The 11,599-nt window shown below is 39.2% G+C and overlaps 1 protein-coding gene across 1 annotated transcript; it reads left to right on the top strand.

Annotated features, from left to right (window-relative positions):
- Nucleotides 1–159: 159 nt before the first annotated feature.
- On the top strand, nucleotides 160–11,489 carry LOC135078319 (uncharacterized). Its single transcript, XM_063972918.1, has 20 exons — nucleotides 160–372; nucleotides 463–758; nucleotides 1,127–1,259; nucleotides 1,449–1,579; nucleotides 2,006–2,256; nucleotides 2,650–2,766; nucleotides 2,932–3,061; nucleotides 3,171–3,229; nucleotides 3,316–3,406; nucleotides 3,498–3,570; nucleotides 3,794–3,941; nucleotides 4,892–5,088; nucleotides 5,121–5,214; nucleotides 6,733–6,818; nucleotides 7,004–7,157; nucleotides 7,244–7,384; nucleotides 9,568–9,685; nucleotides 9,792–9,908; nucleotides 10,037–10,137; nucleotides 11,335–11,489. The coding sequence occupies exons 1-20, from the start codon at nucleotides 160–162 to the stop codon at nucleotides 11,466–11,468; spliced, it is 2,784 nt and encodes a 927-aa protein (XP_063828988.1). The 3' UTR covers nucleotides 11,469–11,489.
- The last annotated feature ends 110 nt before the right edge of the window (nucleotides 11,490–11,599 follow it).

Raw genomic sequence — 11,599 nt, 5'->3', positions numbered from 1 at the left:
CAATTCCCGGTTGTCGTACAAGCGCTTCGACGCTGCCCGACTGGCACCGACGTCGCTACACATCGATTGGCCCGCCGCTGCAGCAGTCGCCACGATGAGCCCTGCAAGTTAACACACCCCAAAACATTTTTGTTTACTTTATTAGATAGATGACTTAATATGTCCGCGAAGGTGCACAGCAAGAAATGGATCAGCGAAGAGACTTCGGAGGAGGAGGAAGCCTTCAGCCATGGCAGGGAGATGGAAGCGATCTGTTATGCTGTCACCAAAGTCATTTTGGACTTGGATAACAAATGGAAAGGCTCCTTGAGGAAAAGCACCAGCCATACCTTATCCAATCGTAGCTATATTATGGAGTTAGTTAATATACAGGTAAATGGAAAGTGTGCTTATAAATTAGGAGTGACTTAACAGCTGACGCGTTTATTTGAAGTTTTTTTTTTGAGGAAAACATTACACAAGGATACAAGATGTGTTTTGGATAACTTTTCAAGTTTCAAAACCTTGAAATTTCAGGTACTAGATCAAATAATAGAATATCTATCGAAGTTAGTGAAGTCATTCTACAAATTGAACCCGAAGTTGGCAAGGTTGAAACGAGACAATGGCCTGGTGGAAAGTAAACACGAGCACGCGTTCGACCAGCTGTGCGGGTCCCGGTTCATCATGCTGCAAGCTGTGAGCGGGCTCATCACGACGATACTTAGCACGTGCCTGCATAGGGAGGACTCTAGGAAAATGATTGAATGCTGTTTGAGGTAAGGACTGTATTATTTAACTTGTGAAAGGCTTTTCCAACCCATCACGCTCACTATGGAACTAATTCGGACATTAAAATCATTTTTTGACAATATGTATATGGCGACGGGCAATTTTCGCGGACGCTTTCGCAGACACTTCTATGTATTTATACAGTGTGTCTGGTCACCGGTGTCCGACCCGTTAAGGTGCAGTAATATGATCAATTTTATCGACAAATGCACTGTAATAACTCATTTTGTCCCTAATATTAAAAAATTACAGCTATTTTTTTAGTTTCTTAGTCCGAGTGGATTCATTTTAACGTCCTCCAAAAAATTTTCTAAAAGCAGAAAACTACCAGACATTTTAACTTATTTTGTTTCAGCTTAGTATCAATATACAATCACCTGATTGGGCTAAGCTCGAAAAAGTTCGCAGCCAAATTCAACGTGTGCAGCAATACCTACCCAAGCACAATCAGCGAAACTAAAAACATCACTCTAACTAAAATAGTTCAAGTAAGTCGCATTTTATTCAAACTTTAGTCTAGAAAATGCTCTGAACTATGTATGACTCATGTTAGAGTATAGTACTTAAAACTTTTGAAGCTTGAATTTCCTCATGACCTTCTGAAGTCTTCGTCTTGCTAATTGTTTTGAAATTTTGTAACGTCGCTGTTTTGATTAGTTTACTTTTTCTATTTTCAGATTCTTGCCAAAAGTCGCGTAGAAATCAACTGCCACCGACTTATAAACTGCCTGGTAAAAGTGTATAAGCCCGAAGATAATTCTGATAATGAATCGAGCTCAAGCACTGCTGAAAGCTTGGAAATCTACCAGTAAGTATATTTTACTCCTCCCATTTTTTATACAGGGTGGAATTTTGAAATGCCACCTTGAATGTTTTCTTTGAGTAAAATTTTCTATCTACATGATTAAGAGTACTTTCCCTTCAGGTGGCATTACAAAATCCACCCTGTTAGTAGGTATAACATACCTTATTTAATGAACTGACCCGAGCCGACCCGGCCGAATACTTGACGGTTTCTCAATTTCGAACGAACATTTACAACCATTTAGGTAATATCAGTAATATTCAAAGCTAACTTTTTATCATAAGTTTATTCAGAACGGCCATGAATTTTAAACTAAATGGGAAAACGCCACTTGGTCTTGTTAGAATGACACTCAGAATCCATAAGGGTCTAACAAAAAATATTTCAAGTAAAAAGATATTTCAAGTTATAAAAATTATTTCGTTTCAGCACCCTAACAAAACACATCACCCCGCCAACCTCCACGATATCCCGGGAAATGACAGTCGAGAAACGCCGGGAGGCCTTCATAGAGAACAAGAAAGCGAAGATGAAGCAAGCACAGAGCTTGATTGAAGTTAAGAACAAACAGAACAAAAAGTTGAGCGATATACTAAACGCGCAGAATTCCGATTGTGATATCACGTACGCGTCTCTGCTGACCAACGAATGTGTGTTGGAACACATCTTTAGTAATGAAGGTATGATAGATTTGCTTTTTGTATAATTATGTCCCTAACACCTTTGGTATGATATCACTTTTCATCAGGTACGATGGCTGGCCAAGAGCTTCCCCTTAGTGTTTAAAAAGCATTCGTTTTACCAGAATTTATCCTATTTAAAGTAGATGTCGCCACTATGTTTTATTCTTGTTTCTGGCTTTCGTGTTTGCGTGCAGACAAAGTTGCATACTTTTTTGATTGGTTACCGTTAGCTACATGATTTTACGTTTTGACGTCACATAAACTAAACACTGGCATAGAGAACATTATCTTGAGCTACAAATATTGTTTTATTAAGTACATTAAATTATTATTCCACAAAAATAATTGTCTGTAGTTAAACTTGATAACGAATATTGTATGTGATTTCAGAAAATGTAAATGGCATTCTGCAGAGCGAGGAAATGTATATAGAAATTCTACTGGACACAGTAGCTAATATGTCTGCACCATTACTGGGTACTAATGGAACTAGAAAATTAAAGTCAGGTAAATAATCCAACTATCTTTACCAGAAACTACTGTTATTTTGTTATAGTCATATAGTCTTCTTATTGGATCCAATGAAATGTATACAGGGTGTAGTAATAGGACAACTTACGTTTTAGGTAGTCTTCATTACTTTTATCATCCTCCAATTTCAAATTATTTCAGGTCGCATTCAAGCCAGCAAAAAAGCTGCTCATAAAGTAACAGAATATTACCAAAACATACTGTGGGGAGACGTGGGCAGCTGCTTAGAACATATTCTTCTTTGGTGGTCGTCATACCCTTTAGCAATAAGGTAAAATTAGTAACTTGCAATAATTATTATTAATAGCATAAAATAGCGAACTATGTATTAACTCTGGCTGAACCAAAATAACAAAATACAATTTTATTGTTTTTTTTAGATCTCCAAACACCAGTCAAAATCTACGTGAATGGTTATTTGGCACGTTCAACGTTCATAGTAAGTTTAAACTTAACTTTAACTTTATTTTCAGTTAAGAATATGAATATTCAAGCGTAATAATAAAAACTCTGGTAATTTTTCAGATACACCCGAATTGATTTTATCTGCGTTGAGGATACTGGCCGATGCTTTAGGATGCCACGTCACAACCACATCTTGGGATAAACATTTCGGGTATGTATTTTAAAGAATAGTCCTTATGTATAATGTTTTTAAAGGCCTAAATAGTACATTATATTATTATGCAATTTAATTCAAATTTCAGAGCCACATTGACGACCAATCTAACAGCAACTTCTCTCAAACTGCATCCTGAATTATCACTGTATGTTACTGAGGTAAACAAAACACCAATTTTTGAAATCATTAGATTTTCGGACATTTTCTCATATTTTTTTTCTTATATAGCTAAAAAGTCCAGAAAGACCTTTATTCAGACTATTTTGATTCTTCTAAAAAAAACTTGAATGAAATCCATTATGCTTAGATTCATTTGTGAGAGCAGTTCTTGTATTTTTTCTTTATTTTTTTTTGTTCACTGATTATTTTGTTTGAATCCAGAGTACGGTCTCGGGATCAAACTTCGCGTTGATGCTGCATGAGCTGGTGACCCTCAACAACCAGTGCGAGGTCACGTGGGACTACATACTCGGTGCGCCGATTGAAGACCTGCCCATTGTTGAGCAGATACCCATACTGCATAGATTGGGTGAGATAACGTTTCATTTTGTATTTGGAAAGTTTTTATTTTTATTGTACCTCACCTCTAGGTCTCTTTATAAAGATGATTTTAAGGTCGATTCACACATATCAGGGAAGCCAGTTCCGATGCCGTACCGGTACACTGCGAAATATTATTTCACACATTCTCTATGTGACGCAGAGATCTGATTTCCACCAAAGTGGTGAGATGCGCTTGAATCATCAATCACATTTCCGAACCGAAGCTGAGCGGAGATTTTTTTTTATCTACTACGAGGAAGCTCTTGGCCTTGATGGTAAGTGATGATCAGGCCGAAGGTGGAAGCGAGATTCACCCGGAATCCTCAACCACGGAGGAACAGGCTATCTTACCTCTAATTGCCGGAACACATCAGAACAATGTTTACAGCATTGTTGTTATGGCGACAGACTTAGGTAAGATGATGGTAGCTAGCCAGGCGGACTTAGAACAAGCCCTACCACCAACCAAACCGAACAGAAAAATCTGCCCCCACTGGGAATCGAACCCGGGACTTCTGCGTCTGAAGCAGGTGGTCTTACCACTAGACCACAGAGGCGGTTAAAATAAAAGATGATGTGGAAATAAAATCTCATCTCTTCTCAGTTCTCCTATCCGCTTTGGTGGAAACGGGCTTAACCCACCGCGCCTGATCTGCGGTCTCTATCGGAGCGAGAACGAAACGTATGTTCTAAAGAAGCTGTGTTATTATCTATCTATATAAATAAAAATGAATTGCTGTTCGTTAGTCTGATTAAAACTCGAGAACGGCTGGGCCGATTGAGCTGATTTTGGTTTTAGAATGTTTGTCGTAGTCCAGGGTAGGTCTAAACGGTGAGCAAATAAGGAAAAATTGCGATGGCTTATTTATTGCCTTTAAGGCGGAACAGAGTTCGCCGGGTCAGCTAGTTGGTAAATATTATGTTTACCTGTTCCAGACCACTCCATCCACACCTACCGTCTATGGTGCTTGGCAGAAACGCGGCGGCTGGCCGGGCTATGGGCTGTAGACGACTTCTTCCGCGTGGCGCACAACGACATGCGCGCCTGCATGGAGCAGCTGCTCGGGCTGCGTTTCGCCGACCACGGCGCCGCCATCGAGGCGGGTGAGTGGGACCGTGGCCCACGCCCCACAGTGGGACCAATGTGGCCGGACTGTGGGCTGTAGACTTCTTCCGCGTGGCGCACAACGACATGCGCGCCTGCATGGAGCAGCTGCTCGGGCTGCGCTTCGCCGACCACGGCGCCGCCATCGAGGCGGGTGAGTGGGGCATCGTGGCCCACACACCCCGGCTTTGGTGCCACTGTGGCCCAAACGCCTCGGCCATGGTGAGAAGAAGATGCGGCGGCTGACCGGGATTGCGCCGTGGACGAGTTCTTCCTTCTTTATCTTTAGGGCTTGATTTCCAACAACGGTGACGTCGGTTGCGTACGAAAAAACACTACGTTATACAGGGTGTCCCAAAAACAATGGATAACCCTGTAACCATCGATAGGCCTCGCCATGGTCTCCCTAACGTCCAATTTTGACCCCAGTAAAAATATCACCGTTTTAAAGATTTTTAGGAGGACATTTTTTTTACACGATGGCTGATCAAAAGTGCAAGACAATGAATTAATTTTTCCTTCTTCTCTGCAATTTCTTAAAATTTTCATACTTTTAAACTAGTTTGTTGAATTTTAATCTTTTCTTTTGATAGCCCAACTATCCCTTGTGATAAGGAAAAAAACTAGATTGAAAAGTATCCTCATTTGTAGAAATGGCATGAGAAAAAGTAATCGCAGGTGGCAATTTTCTATAAATGCACAAAAACTTGAAAATCTTGAAAACGGTGATATTTTTACTGGGGTCAAAATTGGACGTTAGGGAGACCATGGCGAGGCCTATCGATGGTTACAGGGTTATCCATTGTTTTTGGGACACCCTGTATAAGACACCGTATTGCGACGCCATTAGCGGCATTTTTCTATGTGCATGACTGACGTACGCGTCCGCATCCGCGACTTTAGGGTGACGTTGGTCGCGCATACGACTACAGGGTGGAAACGTTAAGTGATCTCACTCGATTATTTCTAAACTATACAAGATATTAAAAAACTGGTTACTGATCCTGAAAGTGCTTAATGAGCTCTTTCAAACGGTACCAATAATAAGTTACAGAATAAACTAGATCTATCTGAAAATTCAATGTTTCCAGCTTCCATACTAAATGTATGCCAGACACACAATATTAGAAGTGTAATTTTTTTAATTTAATAATAAATACTTAAAATAAACTCGTAAATTGTATTCTTATTTTAAATTATTAATGAAAAACATTGGTTTTAGGCTTTACTTGCTATAATATTGTCAAGAGATGAGTGTCATGACTGTGGTAGTACTAAATGTATGGAAGAAGGAAACATTGAATTTTTGGTTAGATCCAGTTTATTCTGTAACTTATTATTGATACCATTGGATAGAGCTTGTGAAGCACTTTTAGAATCAGTAATCAGTTTTACGATATCATATGTAGTTTTTAAAATAATGTGACTTTACCAAATGTATGGAAGCTGGAAACATTGAAGTTTCGGATAGATCCAGTTTATTCTGTAACCTATTATTAATACCGTTTGATAGAGCTCATGAAGCACTTTCAGGATCAATAACTAGTTTATTGATATCTTGTATAGTTTAGAAATAATCGAGTGAGATCACTTATCGTTTCCACCCTGTATACATTATACATTGGGTGTATTTACATAATATTTAGTTTACTTACTCAGCTTCTTATTTCAGGTAAAATTGGCGTTCATGAAAACGTGTGCGCAAAAATGAGGGAAAAATTGGTTTCTGAAGTAAAAGTTAACATACAGAAACTGAAGGTAAGAATGAAATACTTGTCACATACAACCTTCTCATACGTTGCATCATCTTATTGCAAATCGCTCACCACGGTGTCACGGTGTTTAACTTATGATAGCTATCTGCTGCTGCTGATACACATAAATATTTTAATAACCCTTATAGCTTCTTCTTCAACTGTTCAAATAAATTCAAATCATTTTAGGAAGCGACAGAGGAGATAGTAATCGTGCTATCATCCGTATGCGCGACTACAAGTCTAGCGCACCTCACGATGATCTTCCCGCGGCCGGCCGCCTGGCGCCGCGTCACGCACCCGCCGCGGCTGGATCACTCCATCTACGTGCACGAGTTCCTAAGTGAGTCTAGACTTATATCATAGACGACATAGTGTCTATGGATCGCGATAAGCGGTGTGTGGTAGGTACTTCATGAAGCGACAAAGAGACAGTGTTCGTGCTATCATCGGTATGCGCGACTACGAGTCTAGCGCACCTCACGATGATCTTCCCGCGGCCGGCCGCCTGGCGCCGCGTCACGCACCCGCCGCGGCTGGATCACTCCATCTACGTGCACGAGTTCCTAAGTAAGTACAGACTTATATCATAGACAGCATAGTGTCTATGGATCGCGATAAGCGGTGTGTGGACTTCATGAAGCGACAAAGAGACAGTGTTCGTGCTATCATCGGTTTGCGCGACTACGAGTCTAGCGCACCTAACGATGATCTTCCCGCCGCCTTCACTCCATCTACGTGCATGAGTTCCTAAGTATGTACGAGTACACTGTACAGATTTATATCTACACATAGATAACATAGAATAACGTCACTAACGTCCTGAAAATGCTTCGTGAAAAGGAATATCCTACCTCTCGTTCCCATCATTGAAACTTGCGCTGCCAGAATGACATGTTGATGTTTGTTAGCGAGTTAGCAACCCTACCCTTGTTCAACATGAACATGACCGAGGAAACTCTGTGCAGATTCTGCCATACAGAAGAAGAAACGGCCATGCATGTTCTTTGCTCATGCGGCCCGCTTATGAGCAAAAGAAGTATCCATCTCGGGCGACACATCATGCACCCGGATGAGATAGCAGATATCACGCTCCAAAGAATCTGGAAATTTATAGACTCAACGGGACTAAGCAGTGAACTCTAAAGACAAGGGCTGCCACAATAGATCAAACCGGGTCGAGCTGGAGCAAATGAAGGCCCAAAAACCAATAATAATAAAATACTCTTGTTCCCTAATGAATTTTCTCACTAGTCCCGATCCCGGTCGTCTCCCCTAGCTTCTGAGTGGGAATTTTTCCTGAAAAAAAAAAAGATGACGGCCGGGAATAATCTCCCGGTCGCACAGTGATTCGAGTAGAACAAGCTAGCTGGACAATATTATTTTTTTACTTTAATGGGTTTAATACACGCATTACTTACTTTTTTGTGCAATTTAAGATTAATTAGGCTTGTTATTATAATTATTATAGGTAGGTTTAAAAAAAATTTTTTTTTTGTAATAAAATATTTATTTCCTAAAATCAAGAGAAACAGACTAAAAAGGACAGAAGAAACTAACTTTACAGTATAATAATAATTGGTCTTATGATGTATTAGGTGTTAAAGTATGAAATTCCCGTTTTTTATGGAGAATTTAATGAAAATCAATTTTTCGATATAAACATTTTTGCGATTTATAATGGAACAAAGAATCTCAGTTTTTTTTAATTTAGTGGGTAAACTGGGACAACATTAATGACTTGCCAAGTTGCTGTGGCCAGCAGACATTTGCGCTGCAGCTTCAGCAGCCAATATCAGTTCTCAAGTACTTCTTGAGGAAATGAGGTCTAAAAGTCTTCTTCTTTTCGTCTTTTTGCTGGACTCGTCGAACTCCTTGAGTGGTCGTCCAGGTGTAGAATCTTTCGACGTGGAAGACTGAACTTTATGAACAGAAACATGTAACACTATGGCTCCGGGAATCCACTCAGTTTTGTTTTTCATGAAGCGTTCCCTGTTTTGCCGTATTTCGTCCATTGAAATGAAATTGAAATGCGACTGATGCTATTCTTCAACTCTCTCAGCGAATTTTCGTGATCCCAATACATCACATTTTGAGAATATAAATTAAAAATCATGCTATTCTGGTCACTTTTTCAATGTTTTAATCATTAATCAAAAAACTTGATTTTTTATTAATCTGAAAAAATAAAATTGTTGTGCAAAAGTGTGCAAACTGAAACTGGTATATTTGAATACTAGAGGGTTACAGCTACAATATATATAAATTCCAGACTGGGGTCAAGTGGGGGCATACAACTTCTAGTCTTCCAAACATAAAATTTTGAGAAAAATATAAAGGTCAACATTTCGCCATACTTTTTAAAACTATGTGCATAATTATGCACCTTATTGTACAGAAAATAAAAAGTACTTACTCTTATCTTCAAAATCCATCACACAAATATTTGGTCACCATAGTAAAAAATAATGTCAGGTGTTGTCGAAAGTCGAGCAAAATTAGGAATTAAAAATTACACTATCCTCATATCCTCACTTACCCTGTTAATTACTCACGACTAGGTAATTAACAAAGTAAAAAATTGTGGAATCCTTAATGTCTGGGATGTTGTTTATCGTTTTTTATAAACGATAATCAGAAATTCAACAATGACTTTTGTCCAGCTAGCTTGTTCTACACGAATCACAGTGGGTCGTCCTGATTTGAAGTTTTTTTTCGTGTGTATTAGTGCTCATTTTAGTTATCTGTTTTAGATAAAATGCTACTGCCAGTTATCAAAGCGACTGATGATATAACGACTTTGAACATGGTGCTAAGAATAATGTGTGAATCCTGGCTGCATCACATATACGTAGCCAAAGTTAGATTTAGGTAAGAACCATCACTAATAATACGTTTTACTTCCACAATTTTAAAAGACAATTAAATGAAGAATATAGATATTTCATTTATTTTAGTCTTATAACTTCTCTTTCAGTAAAGAAGCAGCAGCGCAACTACTAGCAGATTTCAACGAAGTGCGTAACTGGTTGAACGACTGCAACCCGCTGTCAAATTTAGCCAAGAAACAAATGCTACAAAACGAAGTCCTCAGGTAAGAATTCATTACTTTAGCATGACCAGCTTTCTGCGCGAAAAATGTTATGATTAAATGCCGCTTAAGACAGTAGACTAACAGGTTACCAGACACAATAACTGAAGTTTAAACTGTTTTACTAACAGGCGGTGCGAAGGTGTGGGACGGTTACTTTTACATGCGCCTGGCGACCTCATCTCCATGCAAGACTCCACTATGCAGGCCTCACAGCATGTACGAAAAGACGGTAAGTTCTTTCCATTCCATTCTATATAAAAGTATAAATAGCCTTGCCAAAATGCCTCAATCTTATGCAAGACTGTACTTAAGTGTGGTAAGTACAATAGTCAAAAATCTCGGTCTTTATCTAGATTCTAGCCTCAGCTGGACAACCCACGTATCTGAGATAAGTCGGAGGGTCGTCGCCACATTCCGCTCCCTTTGCAGACTGAAATACTTCCTTCCAATTAAGACCAAAATCTCCCTTGTCCATACCCTTATTTTTCCGGTCATAGATTATGCTGATGTATGTTGTCCTGACCTAAACTAAATTCATGTCAATAAGCTAGACCGGCTCCTCAACAACTGTATCCGGTTTATATTCTGCTTGCGCAAATTTGACCACATTTCCTCATTCCGGTCTAAGCTTCAATGGTTACCCTTTTCTACGAAAAGTCAGAATCCTTTTAACACTTTTTTCAATCTTAAACAATCCAAATTCTCCTTCTTACCTAAAATCCCAATATACGCTCCTCAGTTCGACTCACTCTCGTCAACTACGTTCCTATAATACGCTTCTTCTTTCCACTCCTCATCGTACTGGTTTTCTTTCCAACTCTTTTCTTCTACATTCCATTCGTCTTTGGAACGGTCTCCCTGAAAACGTCAGGCAGGCTCCCAGTAAGTCCACCTTTAAATTTCATGTGCGCAAACATTTTCTCGCTAGTGTTTCATCTTCATGATTTCTGTTCAACCTCCTTTTTTTCCCTTTTTTTTTCTTCTCTTTTTTTTCTCCCTTTGTCATCCATCCTATTATTATATTATACATATATGTATGTGTCTATGTATGTATTCATATGTTATTTATATAATTATTTTTTTCGAAATTCATAATAATTCTATACCGCCTACTTTATTCTCAGTTTGGCCCTAAGGTTGACTGGAGGAAAATGCCGAAAGGCATTAAGTCCGCCTTATGTACACCGTTCTATGTGCATATAAGTTTAAAATAAATAAATAATAAATAGTAACCGGTCTCGTCTCAGTAGTTGCCCAGCATTTGTGGTGTAACCCATGCGCTTTGATACGGATTCAAACGAAAGTGACGTACGTTTTTTCAATAAACCAGAAATTATGATGATGCACGATGAACACAAAAATTTGTTTTCATTCAAATCAAATGCAAAGTATTAATGATAATATGCTCGTGTTTGTTTTATTGCAGACAAAGAAAACGACTCACCCGAGCAGCTAATGCCGGCAGAGATGTACGTTCCAAACCAGAAGCAATGGCTGACGTTACGCGCCGGGCGCTTGAGCGGCCCGCTTGCACTCACTTGCTGCGTGGCTCTCAGTTGATAAATACACTATTCTTATACATTCTGTTGTTTCATTGAACCTATCTAACTCCTCACCTAATCCTCTAACAGTCCAAATATTCTAAGATATATCACGTCCCAACCAGAAGCAGTTGCTGACTGGCTCTGCTG

Source organism: Ostrinia nubilalis, chromosome 14 (genome assembly GCF_963855985.1).
Source record: "Ostrinia nubilalis chromosome 14, ilOstNubi1.1, whole genome shotgun sequence".
Classification (NCBI taxonomy): Eukaryota; Metazoa; Arthropoda; class Insecta; order Lepidoptera; family Crambidae; genus Ostrinia; species Ostrinia nubilalis.
Note: the sequence above shows the minus strand (reverse complement) of the source record. Positions and strands in the feature narration are given on the sequence as shown.

What these genes read in the sequence shown, in the direction of transcription:
- LOC135078319 (XM_063972918.1), top strand. Translation starts at nt 160, where the DNA reads ATGTCCGCGAAGGTGCACAGCAAGAAATGGATCAGCGAAGAGACTTCG. An exon ending in TCATACCCTTTAGCAATAAG is followed by an intron (nt 3,062 to 3,170) that starts GTAAAATTAGTA and finishes TGTTTTTTTTAG; the next exon opens with ATCTCCAAACACCAGTCAAA. An exon ending in ACAGCATGTACGAAAAGACG is followed by an intron (nt 10,138 to 11,334) that starts GTAAGTTCTTTC and finishes GTTTTATTGCAG; the next exon opens with ACAAAGAAAACGACTCACCC.